General features: G+C 43.1%; 1 protein-coding gene across 1 annotated transcript in view; it reads left to right on the top strand.

The window, feature by feature from the left end:
- CLUL1 (clusterin like 1) overlaps positions 1-25,938 on the top strand; it is a 49,339-nt gene that overhangs the window by 6,490 nt on the left and 16,911 nt on the right. Inside the window, exons 2-4 of the mRNA XM_077492545.1 lie at positions 1,794-1,909; positions 11,818-11,966; positions 23,017-23,190. Of these exons, the coding sequence (XP_077348671.1) occupies positions 1,794-1,909; positions 11,818-11,966; positions 23,017-23,190 (439 nt within the window). The remainder of the gene's footprint in view (positions 1-1,793; positions 1,910-11,817; positions 11,967-23,016; positions 23,191-25,938) is intronic.

Raw genomic sequence — 25,938 nt, 5'->3', positions numbered from 1 at the left:
TTTTTGATGTAAAATAACAGTTTGGTTGCTATGGACAATCTCCAGTTTCCAGGCATAAAGAACAGTTTTTATTATATAAAACTGCATGCAGGGCACTGGACAGACCACTAGGGACAAAGGGTATGTGAAATATTTACATACAGCAATGTAATCTGTAAGATTACATTATACTGTATGTATACTGTCTGTTTCACTTTTTGAATTTGGCGCCGATCTCCGTCCCTGTGCGTCGCAACGCTCGCAGGGCACGGAGATCGGCTCCGTGATAGATTGAGCGAGGCACGGCTTGCTCGTACAGTGGGGAGACAACGCTGGATCCGAGGGAGAAGGTAAGTAAACCTCCTCCTGGATCCAGCGATGCGGTCCCGAGTCTGGCTCGGGGTTACCGCTAATGGTACAAAAATTCCACCCCGAGCCAGACTCGGGAAGACCATCAGGGGGGTTAAAGATTTAATTGCCAAGGCGGAAAAAGAATAAAAGAGCACATAGCGTAATTCTATTAAAAATCCAGCTTTTTTATTATAAAAGGAATAACATTTGTGATGAAAAATCAAGCGCTGTACAAGGAGGCAGTAACAGTGGCCTCAGCAATCCTTTCCAACGCGTTTCATCCTATGGGACATCATCATCACCCCATCATCATCATCACCCCAAAATAGTGTCAAAAGTGTCCAATCTGCCCGCTGCAATGTAGCAGTCCTGATAAAAATTGCAGATCGCTGCCATTACTAGTAAAATAATTATAATAATTAAAATTACATAAATCTATCCCCTATTTTGTAGACGCTATAACTTTTGTGCAGACCAATCAATATACGCTTATTGCAATTTTTTTTTTTTTTTACCAAAAATATGTAGAAGAATACATGTTGGCCTAAACTGAGGAAAGAATTTGTTTTTAAAAAAAATTAATTGGGATATTTATTTTAGCAAAAGTACAAAATATTGTGTTTTTTTTTATTCTCTTTTTTTGTTTATAGCGCAAAAAATAAAAACCACAGAGCTGATCAAATACCACCAAAAGAAAGTTCTGTTTGTGGGAGAAAAAAGTGGATACATTTTGTTTGGGTACAACGTCACACGACCGTGCAATTGTCAGTTAAAGCGACATAGTGCCATATCGCAAAAAATGGCCTGGTCAGGAAGGGAGCAAATCCTTCCGGGGCTGAAGTGGTTAATATTAGACTATATTTTCACTGTGCACTACATGGTGCGCAGTTGGCTCTTTCGGATGTAAAGGAATGCTTTGTATGGTTCCTCCCAATGTCCTGAAATGAAGAATAATCCACGTATTTTGGGGATATGTGACGGAATGAGACAAGCCAATGCCTTCTGTTTTCAGAAGGCTGTGCTATGCACTGATTGTACTGATCTAAAAAAAAAAAAAAACAGGGATCCACAGACTAGCCACTAGAGGGAACAATGTATTCCACTGCAACCAATACAGACTACAGTATAAACTATACTGTATATAGTAAAATATTGTTTATATTGTTTATAAATGTCAGAATACAAGGTCACTTTAATTCTGACATTTGCATTTATTACTGAGGTATCATGTAGGACTAATGATACAAACAGGAATACTTTACTGTGAATGCCTGAAACAGCTACTGTATGGGATGATAACTGATTAACTGATTAAAGAAAATGTACAGAATAAGTTGTAGTAGTAATAAACCAGACCTAAATGGAAAAATAACAGTAATAATAAGGTTATAATAAAATAACATACTGTACATAATAATATTATAATCAATCCCTCAAAGTTTTTTTTTATTCTGCTTTTCTAGGAGGCATATAACATACATATTTGGACTAACAACATTTCTGCTCTGTTTGAAACACCATCAAACTGCACCCATGTCCCCAGCATTAGAATATGGTGCCCTAGGCAAGAAGCTGAAAGGTAATTTTATCACAAATCCTTACTTTGCTGTATATCATTCCACAGAAAACAGAGCAATGTACCTCTAGCAAGGCATCTGGAATTTTTTGAACACAAAACAGAAGCCTGGAAGCAGAAAAAAGGTGCTATTGCATATATTTTATAAACCGGAGAAATGTAATGCAAAATAGAGTTAAACATACTGTACATGAAATACAAACTTTTTTTTTTGCAAACCCTTATTTTACTTTCTTCACTGTTCTTGGCAAAGCACCCCCCACCTCAAAGCATCCATGTTGAGGGCATGTGGATTGGTATGGTTTGGGGGGGGGGGGGTGCTCGCTCATTCCAACCTTTCCTGGTCTGCGAGGCTGCATGCTTGGAAAAGGTCTGGTATGGATTATGGGAGGGACCCCAGGCCATTTTTAAATACATTTTAGCATGGGGTTCCCCTCAAAATCCATACCAGACTTAGGGGTCTGGTATGGATGTCAGGGGGACCCCTCACCATTAAAAAAAAAAAAAATTGGCGTTCCCCTTAACCTCCCTGGCGGTATGATTCTGTCAGGAATTTTATACCAAAAGCGGTACAATTCTTTTGCATGGAAATTTGGTGTTATGTATTATAGGCCTGCAATTCTTAGTAATTACTTACTAAAACCTGACCAAACAAGACTCTAGTAGACATCCCAGATGTGATAAAGTTTGAAACACAAAATCATGAATTATAGTCTGATAAATAATATAATTTTATTCAATAATGTAATGCGAAATAATGAAATTTGTCAAACAAAGAAAATTCAATAAACATCCTGAGTGTGATAGATTTTGAAACAAGGTACAGCACACAGTCCAACATCACAATCCGGACAATAGAACCGGCTTTTTTTTCGGACTTTTTTCCACTGCTATTTCTCTTTGAGCAGCAAACCCCACACATTCTGGTAGGTGCTGCCTTTTTTGCGGTTGGTGGTATATAGTCCACAAAGTGACGACCTGTTAGCCCTTGTACACACGGTCGGAGAATCCATCGGAATGTGTCCTATCGAACCGTGTTGTCGGATAATCCAACTGTGTATGGTATGCATCGGACTGATTCCGTCGGAATATCCGTCGGACCAAATTTTCCAACTTGCTGGAAATATTTTCCGACAAACTGGTCCGTTCGGACATACTCCGATCATGTGTAGCCTACTCCGATGGACAAGGTACCACGCATGCTCACATTCAAATTCCGACACGGAAGCGCTTGTTCAGGTAAAACTACTGCTCGTAAGCGATATAGCACATTCGTCACGCTGCAATGTTAAAAATTCTTTCATCAAGCGCATTCTCTTGTTCTTTACAATGCTGCAAGAACGAACTTCTTTTGATGCTCATAGTCACACACACTTCTCCCGAATGTATTTCATTACTCTTTTTTAACCATTTCAGCAATACAATTTTAGTTTGCGTCACATCTACACAATTTTAGATTTTGTTTATTCTTTTTTGGATGTTTTTTTTTTTAATTCCTAAAAATCTCCTTTAAAGACAGTTTGCTCATTTCTCCTTTTTTTGGGGTGTTTTTTGTGTGTAAACTTACCACAACAACATTATTTTATTTTTTATCTTTGGTTTATCTTTTTTAATCTACAGGAGGTTGTTTAGTGTTGGTACCCCTTGTTATTCATTTCACTTTGTATTTTTGAAATGTACCTGCCTGCTCACAAATAAACTGGCCTTTTGGAAGGAAAACACATTACACAAGTATTTCATCAAACAAAAAAAACCTTTATTTTGGTCACTATAAAATAAAAATAGGAACGCAGGCTGGAGAAACTTCTTACTTTGGTGCAGCCTTTGGCCCCCACGGCAGACATGAACAAATTAGAATAGAAAAAATTGGTTCCCTGAGGAGTACATATCTCAGGGATAGAAGTCTGGTCCCGAAGTCCTAGAGAACAGGAAATTCAGGTGCCATTTATGTCCCCAGGATGTGGATCTTCAAGAGGCTGCATCTTCTGGCAGACTAGACTGAACCCAGGCCATCACTCTCTCGTCTTCCTTGGGCACTTCCCACCAGGCATCCTTCCAGGCTGTGGCTGGGCTCCTGTAGTTGGGGCATGAGGAGAAGGAGGGCATTGGTCGACCTCCTGGCTGCCACTTGCCACAGCCTCCCCCCGACTGAGGTCTTCCTGTGTATGAAAAGTTGACATAGTTTTAGTTTTTTGATCATCAATCACACCATTTTGTGCTCCTGGCTTTTGATAATTGAATGTTACCAAATAGAACAGACTATCATTCTGAGACCAGCATTTTTCTTTCCCTTCCCAATCATTTTTGGTCACTACTGTCTCTTGAGATGTAAACCACTTTGATAAATCACAACTTACTGATCAATAAGAACATCTAGTTAACATCAATAAATGTAACACAAGAAATATGTTCAACAATGCAATACCTGTCTCAAGCTGGGCCCCACCACATGTTGCTGCCTGGAAGGCCCAGGTTGGACGTTGGAAGCCTCAGCTGGGGGTGAAGGATGCCTTGAAGGAAGACTGGAGAGTGGTGGCCTGAGTGGTGGCCTGGGTACCCCTTGGTCTACCAGAAAATGCAGCCTGTCAAAGTGAACCATCCTGGGGTAATAAACGGCATCTGTATCTCCTGCTCTCAAGGACTCCAGGTGCTTCATTCTCTCCCTGAAATATGTAATCCTCATGGCCCCAATTCTCCTATTCAGATAGGCCATGTCTGCTGTGGGGACCATGATCCACACCAAAGAAAGCAGTTTCTCCAGCGCTGCGTTCCTCTTTGTTATGTCGGCAAAAAACTCGTTGTGGAACTGCCACAGGCAGGGCATTTCCTTGTAGAGTTCTAGGAATAGCCCCATAAAATTTTCATTTTGGAATGGATTCATATTGTCTGCAAGACACAACACAAGACAAACCCTCAAATACTAATAATGCCATTAAAAACCCTCCTAATCTTGTCCCAACATCGGCCTAGATAGAAGCAGTCTAGTCTAGTGAAGCACCAAGTTAAAAATTTTACCTTTGTTTGCACGTTCGTCACGTCCGCGCCTCACTCTCTTCCCAGAACGTACGGACGATACACGCATGTTGCGCTTTATATCCAGTGTGCATGCCTGAAACTCCGCCTGCCCCTGACGTTCTTTCTAGACTATTTCCCGCCCCTTCGCTTCTGGCGCAGTGGGGAGAGAACATGGCGGAGAGAACGCAGGTGCGCACTAATAATAGTTCCACTAACGAGGAGGAGGGTGAGGAAAGCCCGGAGCCTGAAACGTCCCGATCCAGGAAGACAAAATTTAAGGCCTCAAATATGTCTTTTGGAGAGATGTTGGAGATGGTCGACATATTGAACAGGACCGACTATGATGGGAAGTATGGACCTTACCCAAACCCAAATATCAGAAAGGCCAAGATCATGAATAAAGTTGTGAAGAGTCTTCATAAGAATTTTGGGGTACACCGATCCAAGGATCAACTGAGAAAACGCTGGTCAGACCTAAAACTGAGGGAGCACGAGCAGTACCTAAGGATCAAGCGTGTTCTTAAAAAAAGTAAGTAGTTGTCGTGTGTTCATATGATTATTCTTGCTTGCATACTGCTCCATGTGCTTTGATTTCATGTTGTGCATTTTAAAATGGTCACTTTCAAGTTCATGGTTCCGTTCGTTCCTAAGAAACATTGTTCTGCAGGGTAGTATTCCAGCTTAACAAAGTGTACCCAATAATGTTCTCACCTTGTAACTCGGCCCAAAAACACAATTGTACACTTCCAAGCAATGTTTCAGATTCCTATTTCTGCCCTCTGTGTGCTAATTATTCTTTGTTTACATTCTCATAGGGGAGAGAAGACTCGGCAAGTATGAGGACACCAGGGACCACACCCCTCCCAAAGAAGGGCAATATCCAAAAGCAAAAACAGAGGAGCAGGAGGAGGAGGAGGAGGAGGAGGAAGGAGAGATCGTGGAGGTTGGACAAATTGTCACCACAACAGGTGAGTGTCGGAGAACACAGCTTCCGGTAAGCTGAGCAATGTATATCACCATATTTTTATTACATGGTGTGTTTTTTTGCTTTGTTTTCTAGGTGATGTGGAAGAAGATTCCCGTTTTACCAGTGAAAGTGCCCAGATCTTGATCGGGGAGATAATGGGGTGCAATCGTGATTTGGAAATTATCCAACAAAACATCAATGATGTAAAAAATAAAATGAAGAACATCATTGATGTTTTGGGGAGAGTGTGAAACAACAAAAACTAGACAGGGTTTTATTTTTGCTATTTTAAAAACAAAATGTTGTATTTATCAAAATTCCAAATTTGGAATGGGGGATCAATGTACATATTTTGTGGAAATTGTCTGAGATGAATGGGGTTGCAGCCCCAAAGCATGTACATTGATCCCCCATGATGGGAGATAGCACATGTTGACACACTGTGTGCATCTTCCAAATTTTGATTTTTCAGGGGTGACACCCCATGTGATGAAGGCAATATCAGCCCAGTTTGTACATACTCAGGTCTGATATTGTCTTAACTTTTCAAAGTTGAACTTTGTAAGTTCCTCTGTTCAGTATTTTACGGTTTAATACATGCCTGTTTACACAAAAACAACAAGAAACAAAATTCTGATTAAACTCTGTTTTGGATACACACAATCTCTTGGTTTGTTGTAAAAACCTTTTCGAAACGCACATGTGAATGTGCTTGTATTAAAAAGTTTAATTATCAACAATGTGTGGCTTCCTTTTTCATTGCGCATTAAAATGTATTTGTAGTCAAATTTTAGTTTGTGCTGAGAAGGAGTGTGATTTACTAAAGGCAACTCCACTTTGCACTCCAAGTGCAGTTTCAGGTGTACTTTTGCAGTGCACTTGTAGTGCATAGTGGATGTGCCTTTAGTAAAAAACACCTAGAGTGAGGTGTAAATTTGGACAATCATGCCATTTTCCTGCTATGGTGCTGAAAATTAGCACGATTTTGGTCAGTAATGCACTACATACATTAGTTACAAAAAGAAGGTGTGTGTGTAGCAGACCCACAACATAATAACATTGTCTGAAGAAGAGACTGTCCCCTCATCTCGCTCTGAACTTGGGTTTGCACTGTTGGTGAAAAAGGCACAACTTGAAAAAAACTGGCAAAGTGTGAGGCCACAGTCTGCCATTCCAGTGGCGTTGAAGGACACTGTGTAGTGAAACAAGAACAAAAATTAGTAATTTGACAAATCAACATTGCAAGCAGATTAGACACCCACATTTTGGGAAGTGAGTATTTAAAGCCTAAAGTATAAGGTCCCCTTATGAGAGTCATCACCCCCCCCCCCCACCCCCCCACCCATATTTTTTAGCCCTTGCTAAAAAATGAGGGGGGATGTTTAGGACAGGTAACCATCTCCACTTGATTGAGAGCTGAATGCCTAAATAATGTGTGATACTTTGTGAAGCCCCTCCTTACTTACACTATTGGCAGCCCACGGGACAGTTAAGAAGTGTCATAATAACAAAATGAAAACAAAATGGAAGCACATTTTGACATTCTGCTATTACATAGCAAGAAAATTAATGTGTTAAAAAAAAATTCCATTTGAAAGTATTGAGGCAGGCCCTTACACTACATGCTTTGGTGAATTTGTCCATAAATGTGAGCATCAAAAAGGTAGGTATAGTGTGTATTGGGTTTGGTCAAGTCATCAGATAGAGGATTGCTATCAGCTGAGCTAGCAGTTGGGGGGAGGGGGGTTCCTAATGAGTTTGGAACAACCCCAAAAATTAAAAAAAGGCCACTTTGCATGAATTGAAGCACACACATCACATTTGTAGACATTTTAGGGGGTGTTTAGGGGAAAGCAATACTATGGAGCTGACAAAAAGCATTGTTAAGTGACTAGACTGTAGTTTTATGGCCCAAGAAGAGCATGGTGGGGAAGTTAGTGAGGCAAATATGCCTGAGGACAAAGGGGCAGAGCATATGAATTAGAGCATATTGCAATGATGGTAATTAGGGAATGAGGAAAGAAATGCAAGACATTAGCAATCATGAAATACATAGAATGTGATGTTTAAGGATAAAACTTAGCTTCATATAGTCCTTCTGCAGGACCTGAATGATGGCAGAACAGATCTCTGGAATAATGATCCCCAGAGCCTGGGGGGAGATGCCTGTAGAGAACTTGAGGTCCTGAAGGCTTCTCCCTGTCGCCAAGTAGCCCAACGTGGCGATGAGCCTCTGCTCCGGAGTGATGGCTTGCCACATGCAGGTATCCTGCCTGGTGATATAAGGGGTCAGCAAAGCCAGCAGACGGTGAAAAACGGGGTCCGTCATCCGGAGATAATTCCTGAAATGATCAGGATTATTCTCGCGGATCTCACGGAGCAAAAGGCAGGTGTGAGAACTGGTCACGCTGGCGCAACCAATTCTTGGTCCACAAATGCCTCCCCTCCCTGTTCATGGACCGGGCTTGTGTCAAAGTAAGAACCCCAACACGAAGCCCCTACGAACTCTATGACGAGTACGTAGATGAAACATGGTTTGAAAACGGTCGGCTTGTCAGAACGGACACCAGAAAGCACCGATAAACAGAAAGGCCTGAAAGAACGACCTGAATAGCAGAAGCAAGCAGACAATAAAAATTGCCTTTCAAAGCTAACTATACCAAGATATAATCCACAATGATCAACAAATACTTAATGACTGCACGCACTGATTATCAGATACACAAAGACAAGCACAAACCGAAGAGCAGTAGCGATCTGAATCACTAATGTGAAAAGCGCGAATCGTCTCTCCCCAAACTTCTACTGACACGAGATCAGCAGAAGGAGCCCAAAGGGTGCCGGACGTGGTACTGAACTTCCCTTTTCTAGTCCCGCCGCTTACGTCACCGCGTTCTTGGTAACCGCAAAATCCAACAACTTGGTCCGACCGTGTGTATGCAACAGTTTCGGACACAATCTGTCGGACAAAATCCGTCGGACAAAATCCGTCGGACAAAATCCGTCGGATTTGGTTGGCAAAATGTCCGACCATGTGTACAGGGGCTTAGGCGTTCTGGGTTGACAACGTCAACAGCATGTCGTCCAGGTCTGATCGCAGATCCTGATGGTGTTTGGTGTTTGATGAAAATCTGCTCAGCCACCTTCCAGGTAAAATCGGCATGAATAAGAGGCTTGCGACTCTGTGCTCTGTATAGGACATATGCATTCCAAAGGCATTGCTCCAGAAGATGCCGGAAAATCTTTTTATAATACTTTTTTGCTGCTTGCGCATAGCCCGATAAAATGTCATTGCCTGATCGGCTCTGTTGACACCTCCCATAGTGCAATTATAGTCTATCACGACTTGCGGCTTCAGCACATCTTTCCTACGTTTGGTGTGGACCATGGCAGTGGAGGTATTGTGCACCGTGCTCATGAGACACATGTCCTTGTCTCGCCATTGCATTGCCATCATCTTACCCTTCTGCCAGGCAACCATTTCTCAGTTTTTTAGCTTTTTCCTGGAGAACAGAGATGCCATGTCACATCGATCAGGCCTAACAGTACCATACGCATCGGTCTTGTTTTTTTTAGCAAAACCTCAAAAAGTTCCGGAGACGTATAGAAGTTGTCCATGGTCACACAATATCCCTGGTTCAGCAATGGCTCCAGCAGTGTGAGGACTGATGATGTGGCCATCCCATATCCGCTGTACCTGGGGTTGAACTTTGTGCCTTTACCGGTGTAAATGACCGAATTCCAGATGTACCCAGTGGATGACTCGCAGAGCATGTAGGATTTTATGCCAAATCTCGCTCTTTTGGATGCAATAAATTGTATCCAGCTCAGGCGTCCCTTGTAAACCATCAAGCTTTCATCCACGTAGACGTCCCTTTCTGGCACGTAGGTCCACTGGAAATTGGTCACGATAATTTGCCATACCTCCCAGATTTTTTTTTAGTTTGGGTGCAGGATGCGTGGCCTCATCAAACTCCTCATTGTTTGTGAAGTAGAAATACTTCATGGTGAGGGAAAAGCGGTATTCGGACATCACGGCGCCAAAAAACGGAGCGGCCAGTAATTTATTGGTGGTCCAGTACCATCTCTGGAGCGGTTTCCCCACCACTCCCTGAAGAATAATGAGTCCCAGGAACTGCCAGATGTCCTCTTTAGTCACTGGTTCCCACTTTCTGTTTCGGGAAAACCTGGCATGCAGCGTAGCGGTTTATCTCTGTGACAATTTTTTCAATTACATCCTCAGTGAGGAATAATTGCAGGTATGCCAGAGGGTTGTCACGTTCGACATCTACCTTCATCCCAGGTGATCCAGTGAAGGGGAATCTTGGTGGCGCTACCTGGTCTGTATCGCAGTCTATAGGGCACCAATTGCGCACATCTCTGAGGTCAGGTGCAGGATCATCACCGCTGTCACTTGCCAGATCCGTGTCAGTGTCAGACAACAAATCTCCCCACGACTTGCTATCGCTAATTTCTGCGAGCAACTCCGTGTCGCTACCACTGTCACTCAGCTGGTCCAATGGCGATTTTGTAGCGAAGTGGCGCTTTTTTGATGCCATGTTAAATTTTATTTTATTGAAGGCAAGGGGCACTGTATAGTTATCAGTCAGATAGAGATGATACAGTGTAATCCTCTCAGATTACAGTGTATCACCTCTATTTATGTTTGTGTTTGTGTTCACTTTTTGAAAAATTCCCGCCCAGTTACGCTCCCGTGTGCCGCTGCTGCTCGTAGGGAATGGAACCAGGAAGTCAGGATGCCGTGATCTCGCCGGCGATCATGTCGGCGATCACAGGGGAGGACAGCGAAGAACATCGCTGGAGTGCCAGGAGTAGGTAAGATCTCCGCTCGCCGTTCTGCAATGTTACCCCGAGCGTGACTCGGGGTTAACGATTATACAAGAAAAAAAACAAACCCGAGTCATGCTCGGGGATACCGCCAGGGAGGTTAAAATCCATACCAGACCCAATGCCATTTTTTTTCACATTTTTCTGTTTGTTTTTTCATTCAGCTGTCAGAGAGGAAGCCCGTTGACAGCTGATAACTCCTCCATTGTTAAAGACACAGCCCACTTCTTAACAACAGCTGTTCACTGCACCCCGATTAGGCAAAGCCTTGCACTTGACCAGTGGTCAGGTGCATTGCTTAAGCCAATAAGGTCTTAGAATGCACTGTGCAGTGCATTGTGGGGCACTCTGTGGGCGAAAATCTCATCAAGTGTCCCCCAAATTCAGGTGTTCGGCAGACAATGTTCGGACCAAACTTATGCTCGGTCTGAACCACTCGCCCAACACTACCTGTGAGTTTCCTATAAATCTGATATTGATCATCACATGTCTACCTTTACAGCTGTAGGGCTGTTTCTAAAATTGCTGAAACCCAAACACCAGAAACATTGTTTCCACACTTCTCTACAGTCAGTGTGTTGGTCACAACAAGCTGCGTCCCACATCAATGGAGTTGATTTCCGTGTAGCCAATCCCAGAAAGAAGTCATAGTGACTAAATATGTCGGGGGCGTGGCTACACGGAAATCAACCCCATTGACATGAGATGAATGTTGGCTGGTTTTAATTTAACCAGCAGATATTCAGCCCGTGTTTGCCAGGCTTAAAGAATCTAACTCAGAGCCTTAGGTGGAAACCTATAAAACACAATAAAGACCTGCCAAGTCCAGGCAGATGGTGCAATTTTAAAATGTATTCAACCACCCACCACATATGACATTATTGCTACATGTGGATGACCTTTTTTTTTTATGTCACGATTTGGCTCCTTTTTCCTTAAAAAAAGTTCAGACATGCTTTCTTAATGTATACATGCTACAATTAGAATTTATGATGTTTCCCCTTAGGCCAGAAGTTGGCTTACAATAGCTTTCTGAAGACTTTGTTTGCAAATGTTATTTATACATTATTATTTCCTTCAGCACTTTCAAAACTTGGAGAGGACTATGTGGAGGATGAAGTAAAGAAAGCCTTGATGGGAATAAAACAAATGAAGGAAACTATGGAAATAAATGAGAAAAAACATGAAAACATATTAAAATCCCTCAAGAAAACAAAAGAAGAGAAGGAGGTAAATATATATTTATTAAGTATGTAGATGAAGGATAGTACTTTTAATGTGATTTCTGAATCACTCCCACCAACATGAACAAGAAGACACGAATAAGGTGATGGTTTCTTTCAAGACTCAGGCAATTTCAGCTATGGGGTTGATTTACTAAAACTAGAGTGCAAAATCTGGTGCAACTCTGCGAGAAACCAATCCACTTCCAGGTTTTTTGTCAATACTTAATTGAACAAGCTGAAGTTGGAAGCTGATTGGCTATCATGCACAGCTGCACCAGATTTTGGTCTCTCCGGTTTTAGTAAATCAACCCCAATGTCTAGTTTACTGACCATGTAAAACATTTAACCACTTGCCGCCCGCCCTATAACAAATTGACGGTGGCAAAGTGGTTGCACAATCCTGATCGGACGTCATATGACGTGATCAGGATTATGAGCCGGGGGCGCGCATCACGGCAATCGTTGTTGCGGGGTGTCAGTCTGACACCCGGCAACTACGATCTCGGTAAAGAGTCTCCGAGGGAGACTATTTACCACTTGATCAGCCGTGTCCAATCATGGCTGATCACAGTGTAAATAGGAAAAGCCGGTGATCAGCTTTTCCTCACTCGCGTCTGTCAGACGCGAGTAAAGGAGAGCCGATCGGCTGCTCCTCTGACAGGGGGGGTCTGTGCTGATCGATTATCAGCACAGCCCCCCCAAGGATGCCCACACTGGACCACCAGACCACCAGGGATGCCCAGGACAAGGTATGCCACCCTAGACCACCAGGGAATCCAGTCAGTGCCACAATGGATGCCAATCAGTGCCCATAATGGATGCCAATCAGTGCCCACAATGGGCATCACTGATTGGCATGCATTATTGTTTGTCACTGATTGGCATCCATTAGTACAATATATTATAATACAATGCCGCCTATCAGTTCCCATCTGTGCCGCCTATCAGTGCCCATCCATGCCCACCTGTGCCGCCTACCCATGCCCACCTGTGCCACCTATCCATGCCCATCCATGCCAATCCGTGCCAGCTATCAGTGCCAATTTGTGCCACCTATCAGTGCCCATCCGTGTCACCCATCAGTGCCGCCTATCAGTGCCACATATCGGTGTCCATCAATGCCACCTCATCAGTGCCACTTCATTGGTGCCACCTCATCGGTGCCACTCAGTGCCACCTTATCATTGCCCATCAGTGTAATCCCATCAGTGCCCATCAGTGAAGGAGAAAACTTACTTATTTGCAAAGTTTTGAAACTGAAACAAAAAAAAACATTTTTGTTTTCAAAATTTTCGGTATTTTTTTATTTGTTTAGCAAAAATAAAAACCGCAGAGGTGATCAAATACCACCAAAAGAAAGCTCTATTTGTGGGAAAAAAATGATAAAAATTTCATTTGGGTACAGTGTAGCATGACCGCGCAATTGTCATTCAAAATGCGACAGCGCTGAAAGCTCAAAATTGGTCTGGGCAGGAAGGTGTTTAAGTGCCTGGTATTGAAGTGGTTAATGTGGTCAATCTCAGGTGTCAAATAATGGGGTCGATTTACTACAGGCAAATAAGAGTTCTCTCAGCTCGGGGATGTGCCTCAAGGCTTAGTAAATGAGGTGTAGCTCTGCTGATTTCATCACATTCACTAAGCGGTGGTGCAAATTCCCTTACAAAGTGCACAGCATATTTGTCCTTAGAAAATCAACCCCATTGAGCACACTTGTTTAGTCTTCACCTATAGCAGTCCCATCCCTTAACCTCCCTGGCGGTACAATTATTTCCGATTTTTGATGCTGAAAGCTGTACAATTATTTTGCATGAAAATTTGGCGTTTTATATTGTAGTCCTGTAATTCTTAGGAATAACTCACTTAAATCTGTCCAAACCAGAGTCTAGTAGACATCCCAGGTATGATAAAGTTTGAAAAACAAAATCATAAATTATAATATAATAAACTATAAATAATTATAACAAATAATAATAATAAAAATAATACAATAATGTAATCAAATCAAAAACACTGAATATTACTTTCAGTGTTTGATGACGGATTTCCCCACAAATGACTATCGATCAAATTCTCCAAGTGATTCTAATTTATTATCGCTGTTTTCTAGTGGGTCTAAAACCGCTTTTGATGTAAAGGGGCGGTTTTGGTTGCCATGGACCATCTCCAGTTTCCAGGCAGAAAGAACAGTATTTATAATATAAAACTGTATGCAGCGCACTGGACAGACCACTAGTGACAAAAGGGATGTGAAATAAATTGATACAGTAATGTAATCTGTAAGATTACAATGTACTGTATATGTATTTTGTTTTTTACTTTTTTATATTAAGCGCTGTTCTCCATCCCTGTGCGTCGCAACACTCGTAGGAAACGGAGCTCGGCGCTGTGATGGATCGAGCGCATGATGGTTCACACACAGAACAGGGAGGACATCGCATGATCCTGGGGACAAGGTAAGTTTGCTGTACCTGGATCCTGCAATGGAATCCTGAGTGTAGCTTGGGGTTACTGCTTTTGGTGCTGAAAATCTACTCCGAGCCACACTCAGGAATACCATCAGGGAGGCTAATACTTAAAGCAGAACTATAGGCAAAACTTTTTTTTCATTTTGAATAGAGCGAGGGAGGGAGGGTTATAACCCGTCAGATATTTTTCCCATCTTTGTTCCATTGGGGAGATTTCCCTTCGCTTCCTGTCCCATAGCCAAACAGGGAGTGAGAGTAGGATTGCCACTTTGTCTTCAAGCCAAACCTGAACATTTTAGCGGGACACAGCAAGTTATTTTTTTCAGTATACACTATAGGATAACAGACCAGGGACACCTTTGGGCACTCCAAAGAGAATAGTAATGCAGCACACATAGTGCCCCCTTACCCTCCCGTCAGGCCCTATTTCAAGCCACATTCCTGTCTGAATAATGTTGGACAGTCCAGGTTTTGAATCATGTGTCTGGGTTTCATTCCACCTGAAACCCAGACACATGATTCAAAACCCGGACTGTCTGGGTGAATCCCAAACAGGTGACAACCCTAAGTGAGAGGAAATCCCTGCAAATTGAGAGAATTCCTTGGGGACCCCCAGGTCACCAGAACCATTATGCCCAAGATTTCCTCCCTATTACTTTTCAGGGGGCAACCCAAAATTTAGGATTTTCTTTTACTTTCACTTTCAATAATAATAGTAACAGGACAAATAGAGAGGGTGAATCTTCTTAATGGGGGCACAGACTGCAATACAAACTGACAGCTGATCGAATCCCTCTGCACGCTATCCAAAACTGAAAAAAAAAAATTTACCTTTAGTTATACTTTAAATACAATTCATAAAACATATAAGTGACAACAGGATACAATAGTCAGGTCAGTTAAACAAAATCATAGCTAGGAAGATAATTGTTAAGAATCAGTCTGGAAATGCCAGACAAGTGAAGCAAAGTATCAGTGGTCAGCAGACCTGTCTGTATTAAACACAGAAATCAACACAGAATATACCCTGTCAGTTGCTGTACTGATGACAGGTCCTACAAAATCAATCTATTTCTTTACTCATGTGGCCAACCCTCTTGCCATCACCATTGGCTCTGCATTGTATGTGATGATCTTAGGGGTTCACCCACATTTCAAGGGAGTAAAGACTAGATAAGTATTAGCTTCTGAATAAATAGGGGCAGGGGCTGGCTCACTTATGTCATTTTTATGTAGCCAAGTCCTGGGACTCTCTAGGCCTAATGGTGACCTCCAGAGTTAGGGCCAGCTGACATCCTTCAATGTAGAGTTGGTTGCAAGGCATGGTGGGTGTAATGCAAGCTAGATTGATGGGTGCAAGACACTTCTTGAATGCACAGCGATTTATTGTCTCTTGAACAGAACTTTGGGAGAAAGGGTTAGGGCCAGGACACCCTTAAGTAGATGCAATGTTAATTTGCAGACTCTGAGACTTCTATAGGCAGACAGCCATGCTGGGAAAGGCACCCAGCTAGACACCACATCTGCTGTCCTCTGTGGTAATAGTCTTGTGACAGTTTCTAACTTGCAATAAACTACTTCACTTCTTCTACAATCTCTTATTGTAGGACTTTACTCAACTGAGCTCCCAGTCTTCTCACTCAGTATCTTCCTCAAGCGTTACCCTGCATCCCTGCTGGGCCCCTAGCTTGGCACTTACAGATACTCAAGTGTCCTCCCGCTGGCCTGCTTGGTCCCTGGCTTGGCACACAATAATGCTCTGCAAGTGTCACCTCCACTGGCTGGGTCCCTGGCTTGGCACTTGCTAAAGTTTCCCAATTCTTCACCGTCCCCGGTTGGTGACAATACTGCTCAGGTACTTTATTCAGTTACTCACGGTGGTCCCTGGTAACAAGGTAGATGGTACCTTCGTGGTGACAACTTCCCCTCTACCTCTGACCACGACAGGTTCTCTGGCCAGCAGAAGCATTACATACGCTGCTCTCCTGCTTCTGGTTAGACCCCCAGACAGCCTAGCAGCCAGATGTCCCCGGAATAGGCCTCAGGTCTCTGGCCTAGCAGCCCAGGGCAATACGACACACGTCCCACCCAGACATCTGTCCAGGTGGCAGAAATAAATAGGCTCTCCCAGCAGGCCAAGGGACTCCAGAAAATACCTGCCCATTGGCTGAGATACCCAATTCATTCTTAACCTGATCTTGCATTGCCTTTGTCTTATCTGATGCAGGGCCGGTGCTACCACTAGGCAAACTAGGCAGCCGCCTAGGGCGCACTGCTGCCTAGGGCGCACTGCTGCCTAGGGCACCTGGCCACTGGTGTTTCTACTCTCTTCTCTCTGCAGCAAGCCAAGTCTCAGCATCAGCAGGCACCCGCTGCTCTGATCACACATAGTGTCAGAGGCGCAGTGAAAGAGGATTGCGTCTGTGTCTCCACTCCCGAATGAATGGAAGCAAGCAAAAATTCATTGATGGGCAATGGTAGGCTGCCTTGATGGGCGCTGGTGAAGCTTCAATTGATGGGCACTGATGAGGCTTCAATTGATGGGCGCTGATGAGGCTTCATTTGATGGGCACGGGTGAGGCTGCATTTGATGGGCGCTGGTGAGGCTGCATTTGATGGGCGCTGGTGAGGCTGCATTTGATGGGCGCTGGTGAGGCTTCATTTGATGGGCGCTGGTGAGGCTTAATTTGATGGGTGCTGGTGAGGCTGCATTTGATGGGTGCTGGTGAGGCTGCATTTGATGGGTGCTGGTGAGGCTGCATCTGATGGGCACTGGTGAGGCTGCATTTGATGGGTGCTGGTGAGGCTGCATCTGATGGGCACTGGTGAGGCTGCATTTGATGGGCGCTTCATTAAAAAGGTGGGGTATACATGGGCAGGGCAAACTGGTGAAGTCAGGGGGGGAGCCAAGGGGGGCGGCAAAATTAGGTTTCACCTAGGGTGTCAAAAATCTTTGCACCAGCCCTGATCTGATGTCACCAACTGCCCAGCCACCTAGTGACAGAAGAGAGAAGTGCAGAAATTCCAGAATTAAAGCAAAATCAATTAATCTCCTACCAATTGGCCAAGACAACTAACACTTGGCAAATAAATTTAACAGCAACCCTGCCTAAACATCAGGGTGCTACATTTATATGCCAACTGCTGATAACTTTAATTAACTTTTCAGCAGACAACCAGCATTTTCAGAGGGAAAGGTGAAATTAGACGGGCAACTAATATATTTCTCCCAGTGCAGTTTTTTCTAATATCACAGCCAAAGAGAGTGAGAGTGACTTTTAGGCGCCATTCTCACCTCTGTAATAATTGTTGCAGCTAGTTTTTTGAGCTTTTTTTGTTTTTCAGTGGAGAGTTTATGGAGCGACACCATTCATTTGAATCAGCCTCTCTCGGCTCCAAAAACTCTCCAAAGAAGCTCATGTACCAAATCTTGGCACAGAGCCAGAAGCATTTGCGGTTGTGATTTAAAGCGATTTTTCGCTCAATAATCTCAGCAAAATCGCCCTGCGTTTGGGGCGCCATTAAGAAATAATATCATCACAAATGCATTTAGTATTTTGCATTTTGCCACGATTCTGGAATCGCAGGCAGAATCACGACGATTCCGCCCATTATCCAGATGTGTGAACAGTGCCTTAGTTATAGAACTATGTGCCTTAAGGCAGTACTTGTAGAGTTTGACCTCAATCCCAACCACGATACATTATTGTTTCTGCCTTCAGGGCAAAAAGATTTTTATTTCTGCCAGTGACCCCATTGGGTAATTTTTCCCTCATTTCCAGTCCCTGTGACAGACGACATAAAGACACAGACAGCAATAGAAACATTATCAGAAGTGCTAACCCATCCTGAATCTACTAAAGCTATGTCTTTATTTTAACCCCTGTCTCCGTTAGAGGAGTTTGCCATCACTTTTTGTCTTGAAAGAACAGGGAAAGAGAAGGAGAACAGAAAGAAGTACTTTTTTGGTATTCTGTAAAGTCCACTGTTCCAGCACATCTAGATAAAATGGGGAATGTGCTCCTCTGCATGGCCCTTGATATGCAAAGCATATGTATACTGGCTTTGAATTTATTTATTCACATTAATCAGGTCCGCACCTTTATTTGCAATCATTTTGCACCTTTAGAAGTGTTCCATTCTCATGTCTGGCGGCAACGCATTTCTTTGGAAGTAGGAACTTTGCGTGTGTGGGCTCTAGTGTGAAACGTGAGCTCTGAAAGGAACAAAAGTTAATAAGGAGCAAGAACAACTTGACTGTAATTAGTAAAACATTTAGACAATTAACTTTATTATCTGGAATTTGTATCAATAACACGAACAACTGAAATTTCTTTCTAAATGTGCCATGCAGTCCAATAAGTATACATAGTTAGTGGCTGTGTAACCCATGATCCTAGCAAGATTTTTTACTTATTTGTATGTAAATGTCAAAGGAAATGGAATGTTTATTCACTTGCTGACATTGCAATCCTGAGCTTTCTTCTACCAAGCCGTGCTTGAGTCTTTCAACATGGTTTTCTTGGAACCAGTTCTATTTAAATAGGTAACACAGCGGACTGCTTTAAACTATCACAGTTTGATTTAGTTCCAGAGCAGACGTTTAAAGTAAACAGTCATGGAACAGGAACATTCCCACTGAGATTTTACAAAATAAAAACATTCAATTAACTATACTGTCCTCACGATCCACTTTACTTTTTATGTATCCACTACATCTGCTCTCTGCTGGAGGCAGCTTATGGTTCCTTACATGTCCCTCTGATGGCCTCACTCTGAGCGGCCGTAGGGTGAGGAATGAAAAATATGTGTACATTCTGCTTCAGCATTCTTAGCTGACAACATTACATATTGATCCTGAAAATAAGGATAAATAAAATGTAAATGAAAATGCTGGTTATAAAAAACACTTCGAAATGCAATGTTGGCCCACGTTTTTTCTATCAAGTACACATGAACCATGGAAATGTTCTGTTTTTGTCTTTTATGCATTTGCCCTTCCATGTGCTTCTTGTTGTGAAGGCCAGTTATAGGTGGGGGCAGGAGCCATTTGTTTGTTACTGGTGTAAATATGGTCCGGGGACACACAGAACACCTTTGCTACAACTGGGCTATTTCTGGGTGCCCAGTGTGCTCCTGATCCTTTAAGGGGGATTGGGCTGCCTCCAAGCCCACCTGCCCCTCATCTATCCATTGAATGCATGTGCTCCCACTGTGGAGACGCTCATAAATTCAGTGGCGTTTAGGACTGCAAACATACACAGGGTGCGGTGAAGAGGCCTACAGCTTCCATATGCGTTTGCCAAATGCATGCTAACTAAACCCCAGGTTAATGTGGTTGGTCAGCAGACTGGTTGGAGAGTTGAGCTATGGAATGTTCTGTTTTTGCAATATACTGAAGGCCTCAGGTTCTCTGAATGAGACCTAAACATAACCCCCATTTACTCAAACTGCTTAACATGTCCAACTTAGTGTTTACCCCCAAAAGGAGCCATTTATTTTTAGGTCCCCCTGTTCCTGGTAGTAACAAACCCCTAGGCTCTCTGTCACACTGAGTCTGAAAGAAGGGTTGTTTATTCGAGCATTATGTCTAGTTGAGTAAGATTACAGCAACAATACCAATAAATGCTGAGGCACTAAATGGGGCTTACAATAACATAACTTCCAAACAAAACATCAGATTCATGTATTACTGATACCCAATAACCTGAGGGACAAAGCTTAGACCTCCTAGACCCTGACTTAAAGGGGTTGATTTATTAAAACTGGAGAGTGCAAAATCTGGTGCAGCTCTGTATAGAAACCAATCAGCTTCCAGGTTTTAATGTCAAAGCTTAATTGAACAAGCTGAAGTTAGAAGCTGAATGGCTACCACGCACAGCTGCATCAGGTTTTGCACTCTCTTATTTTAGTAAATCAACCCCAAAGTATCGCCATAACTATGGGAGCTACATACAAGGGCTAAAAAAAAAAAAAAAAAAAACTTAGCCTCTCTTCCTCACCCTCCTACTGGCCAATGATAAATGTCAGTTGGTGGTTGGCACTGGGGCCCAAAGTCTATGTTAGAGTACAAGAAGGGGAAACACTTTCAGAAAAAAAAAACTAGGGTACAAGAGAGGTGGTATTGCTATCCCTTTGAGCAGGAATGTAATTAAGATGGTGACCAAAGGTCTCTGACTAATCTGTAGTCCACCATGAAGATTCCTCCCTCTGCTGGAGTGTCTGAAACAGTGCCACTGGATAGAAGGGGCAGGCGGTCTTTTGAGTGTCCTTGAGGTGATGTTGGCAATCTTAAACACAGTAACAGGAACCTCAGATGAAAAAGTGGGCATCCTGGATACAGACGCTCTTTCTCTCTCAGCACGAAGAGCCTTGTGATCCCACAGCAAAACGGATCTGAACACCAGCAGTTAAGCAGTGTCCCACACAGGCAGGGGAAAGGGTAAACAGTCTCGCACCAACTCAGCAATTCTATGCCCACTGCCTTGTGGGTCTCTCTGTTTCGGGATATGGTCCTCTGTACTCCCACAGAGGTCCCTCTAGCAGCAGCAGTCTCTGGCCAGGTGCCATACTTCAGTCCCCCTGTAGCAGCAGTCAGTGCAGCAACATTCTCTCTCAACAGCATTAGGAGCTTCCCACAGCATAGCAGTCCCTCCTGGCACTCTAAGACCCCTTCCACACCAGGGCGTTTTGCAGGTGCTATAGCATTAGAAATAGCGCCTGCAATCCGCCCTAAAGAAGCGGCACCATTGTGTGCAGTGTGAAAGCCTGAGGGCTTTCACACTACAGCGGTGCGCTGGCAGGACCTCAGAAAAAAGTCCTGCCAGCAGCTTCTTTGGAGCGGTGAAGGAGCGGTGTGTTTACCGCTCCTCCACCGCTGCTCCCCATTGAAATCAATGGGGCAGTGCTGTAATGCCGCCAGCAAAACGGCGCTATTGCGGCGTATTGCCGGCAGTTTTAACCCTTTCGCGGCCGCTAGCGAGGGGTAAAAGCGCCCCGCTAGCGGCCGAAATGCGCCGCAAATCCGACACTAAAACGCCGCTAAAAATAGCAGCGTTTTACTGCCGCCGCTATCAGCGGTGTGGTGTGAAAGGGTTCTAAGCGAGACTCTTAACAACCCAGCTTTCCAGTTCTCTCCCATCTCCACAGCTGTAGGGCCTGCTTTCAGAGGACTACAGAACCCATCAGCCCCTGCATTCACAGCTCCCAGCTATTTTTTGTCTCCCCTTCTCTGGCTTCAGCTGCAGCCAATGACATCTGCGCTCTCTATACAGTTCAGCAGGGATGGGATTTGACAAACAATGGCCGCACACTCTGATTGTGGCAGGGAAGAAGAAATGGCAATGGCACAGCAGTGTGGGTGGTCCTGTCACTAGCTTAGGGCCCTGTGGCTACACATACAGGCACTCCTGGCTGGGCTACACTTTCATCAGAGCAAGTACAATATAAATAAAGGAATAATCCAAATAAAAGCTAATAATAAGAGCTAATTTAAAAAGACACGCGGCCATTCACTGAAATTGGAAGAGAAGCGGTTTAACCTTAATCTGCGTAAAGGGGTCTTTACTGTCAGAGCAATAAGGATGTGGGATTCTCTTCTACAAGCAGTGGTATCAGCAGGGAGTGTCGATAAGTTAAAAAAAAAAAACTATAAGATGGGCATCTTAACAAATCACAACATACAAGATATACGATATACGATTTACGATTTACAATTAACATAAACACAAACACACACACCCTGGGTTGGGCTGGATGGACTGGTGTCTTTTTTCAGCCTCACCGACTATGTAACTACATAAACTAATAAACAACATCAATGCTGACAAAAACCTGCATCTACATTGTACATATTCAGTCAAAGAAATAAATAAGGTCTCTGTAATATGCATTTACAGAAGGAATGTATTAAACAGACAATTGGCAACATATCAAATTGCAGAAGACAATTGAAATGAGAAACACAATCTCAGACTGTTTGCAGGATTAAGTGGAAAGTCTCAAATACAGGGGTATTTTGTACTTACTAGCATGTCCGTTAGACACAACAGATCACAAATGAGTATGTGGCATTGCAACTTGAGTAACATTGGACCTAAACACATAAGAACCAATGGCTCTAATGGCATGTCTAAGTTTTCTGAAAATGTTTTTTGGGCAACCTCTGTATATGTAGAACAGTTTCTTATATGGGAGCATCTTATTCTTCGCTTGTTGTAAGGTAGGCACTACAGCTTGAATTCATACCATAGTTATTAGCTTCTTGGCAGTAAAGAATACCACAGACAAAAAATGCGCACATGAATGAAGTCATTATACTTAGGAAGGCCCAGCAGGCACATCTGAGGGTCTTGTACCGTGGAACCCAAAACATCATGCAAAAGATTATAATTTGTTTTCAGTAAGCCTGTACATGTGGGCAGGACCAGGGCACTTGGAAAAAGAAGCCATATTCCCTTGACACATAGGGCATAATTGGTTATAAGACAGGGATCTTTTTACAATATCAACTAGTAATCATATAATACATGTTTTATGTTTGATTGATAACAAATAATGTTCTGAATAGCATGCTATATTTTTGTACAGGAAGCTGTCAGGCTCTTTCAGGACATCAGCGAAAAGCTGAGCGAAGTAGAAATGCAATGCAAACAATTGCTGAAAACTCAGTGGGATGGATGTAAAGTTTGCCTTGATCGGTCCTGCATAACATTCTATACAAACAGCTGTTCCCAGCAGGGTTTACAGGCATTTATCGTCAAGGTAAAATAGAGTTGTTATTACAGGGACTGTTTATTTAACCATAGCTATTTTAGCACATATGTTAAAGCAGAAATAGCAGAGCTAGCTGTAAGCACATACACAGAATATATGCTTATTACTGAGTTTAATCTTTCCTGATATCAATTTGTTCAGACACCAGCAATCAGATGAGGAGCAACCAAAACTTTTTTTTGTTTTGCATACAATAGGGCAAAAACCCACCAAGTTTTATTTTCTTTGCTGTCTGCATCACATTGGAGATAAAGCTCTTTACTTCCTGTCTTGTGGGCACAACACAAAGTAAGAGGAAATATTCTTCCTGGAACAACTGTCCCCATTGGAAGATTTCCCCTCACCTCTTGTTCCAATGACAGCCTTCAAATTCTGGGATTCCAATCACTTTCTATCTTCTGAAAATGGTCACCAGGACAAGTAAAGAGGATGAATCTCAACAACAGGAACATAGACATTAATAACCCAGCAGAGAACATGACTCCTTCATTCTCTGTTAAAATGAAAAAGAAAAACAAATCTGTGCTACAGACATAGTTCTCAGTCTAAGCCCTTGTACACACGGTCGGAGATTCCGACAACCAAATGCGTCTGATTTTGTCCGTCAGATTTTGTCTGACGGATCTTGTCCGAAACTGTTGCATACACACGGTTGGACAAAGTTGTTGGAAAATCTGATCTTTCAGAACGTGATGGCGTAATTTCGTTACGATGGGACTACGTTCAGGCTAGTAGCCAATAGCTTTGATGTAGGAATTTGATCTGAGCATGTGTGGCACTTTGTCCGATCGGAATTCTCTACACATGATCGGAGTATGTCCGATCGGAGCATTTTGTCGGAAAATAGAACATGTTTCACATTTTTCGGCCAGAACTCGGCCGGACCCAGTTCCTATCGAGAAATCCGTTCCTGTGTATGCTAGTCGGATGGATAAAACCTGGCGCTAGGGCAGCTATTGGCTACTATCTATGAACTTCCTTATTCTAGTCCGGTCATACGTCATCACATTCGAATCCGTCAGACTTTGGTGTGATTGTGTGTGGCCAAGTCCGTTCATTTGGAAAGTCCGTCGGGAAGACTGTTGGACCTAGTCCGTCGAAAAGTCCGGTCGCATGTACGCGGCATTAGTTGCTTGCAGCCAGTGATGAAAACACAGTAGGTAAAGCCCAGAATCATTTGCTAAATGTCTGGCAGGTACTGCTTAAACCAGGGTCATAATGGAATAGGACAACCCTCCAACAAGTAGGCCTCACCAGGCTTCATGGAGAGTTTGGTAGAAGAAAGCAAAAATTGAATCTGCACACCTGTAGATTCCTCTGCAGGTTTGCTCTGTCTCTTCAACTGAAGCAAGAAGTGAGTCTACCTTGCTTAACCTCTTACCGACCAGCGCACGACGATATATGTCCTATTTTTGAAGAGGGATATCTCGGTAACGGCAGCAGCTGCTGCCACAACCGAGATATCCATCTCTTCAGGCGCCGGTCGGCTGTACGATAACGGTGGTCTCTGCAGCGGATTCGCCGCGAGATCACCGCTATCGGTGGCGGGAGAGGTGCCACCCCCCCTCCCGCACCTTCCGCCGCTTACCGGAGCCGTCGGTAGCGGTGGAGGCGATCGGGTCCTTTCGCTAGCTGGGTATGGAGACGAGTGACGCTAAGATGGCCCCCACGTGTCTTTATACCATAGGAGGGCGGAAGCGAAGTCAAAACGTCACTTCCGCCCATACCTCTTAAAGGTATTTTTTTTTTAAATGTCATTTTTTTTGTTGCATTTTAGTCCAAATATGAGATCTGAGGACTTTTTGACCCCAGATCTCATATTTAAGAGGACCTGTCATGCTTTTTTCTATTACAAGGGATGATAACATTCCTTGTAATAGAAATAAAAGTGATTCATTTTTTTTTTTAAAAACAGTGTAAAAATAAATAAAATCAATTAAAATAAATAAGAAAAAAAAAGTTTTTTAAAAACACCCCGTCACGACGAGCTTGCGCACAGAAGCGAGCGCATACGTGGGTAGCGCCCGCATATGAAAACGGTGGTCAAACCACACATGTGAGGTATCGCCGCGATAGGTAGAGCGAGAGCAATAATTCTAGCCCTAGACCTCCTCTGTAACGCAAAAAATGCAACCTGTTGAATTTTTTAAATGTCGCTTATGGAGATTTTTGAGGCTAAAAGTTTGACGCCATTCCACGAGCGGGCGCAATTTTGAAGCGTGACATGTTGGGTATCAATTTACTCGGCATACCATTATCTTTCACAATATAAAAAAATTGGGCTAATTTTACTGTTGTCTTCTTTTTTTATTCAAAAAAGTGAATTTTTTCCAAAAAAAGTGCGCTTGTAAGACCGCTGCGCAAATACGGTGTGAAAAAAAGTATTTCAATGACCGCCATTTTATTCTCTAGGGTGTTAGAAAAAAACAATATAAAATGTTTGGGGGTTCTAAGTAATTTTCTAGCAAAAAAAAACAGTTTTAAACATGTAAACACCAAATCTGAAAAAGAGGCCTGGTCCTTAAGTGGTTAAATGGTACAGAAGTGCAGTCCAATGATGGCAATGTAACCATATGCTCAGTTAATGTGCCTGCCATAGACACAACAGGATCCGGAAGACTTTCTCCACAGGTGCAGTGGAACCTTTTCTGGACTGATCACTTTCCTCCTGGCAGGGTGATAACTCACAGGGTTGAGACAAGCTCCCATTATCCCGTATCTCCAGCTAAACCACAC

The sequence above is a fragment of the Lithobates pipiens genome, unplaced genomic scaffold (assembly GCF_037356315.1).
Source record: "Lithobates pipiens isolate NorthernLeopardFrog02 unplaced genomic scaffold, aLitPip1_a1.2 Scaffold_19, whole genome shotgun sequence".
Taxonomy (NCBI): Eukaryota; Metazoa; Chordata; class Amphibia; order Anura; family Ranidae; genus Lithobates; species Lithobates pipiens.
The sequence above is the reverse complement of the archived record's forward strand: the minus strand, read 5'-3'. Positions and strand labels throughout refer to the sequence as shown.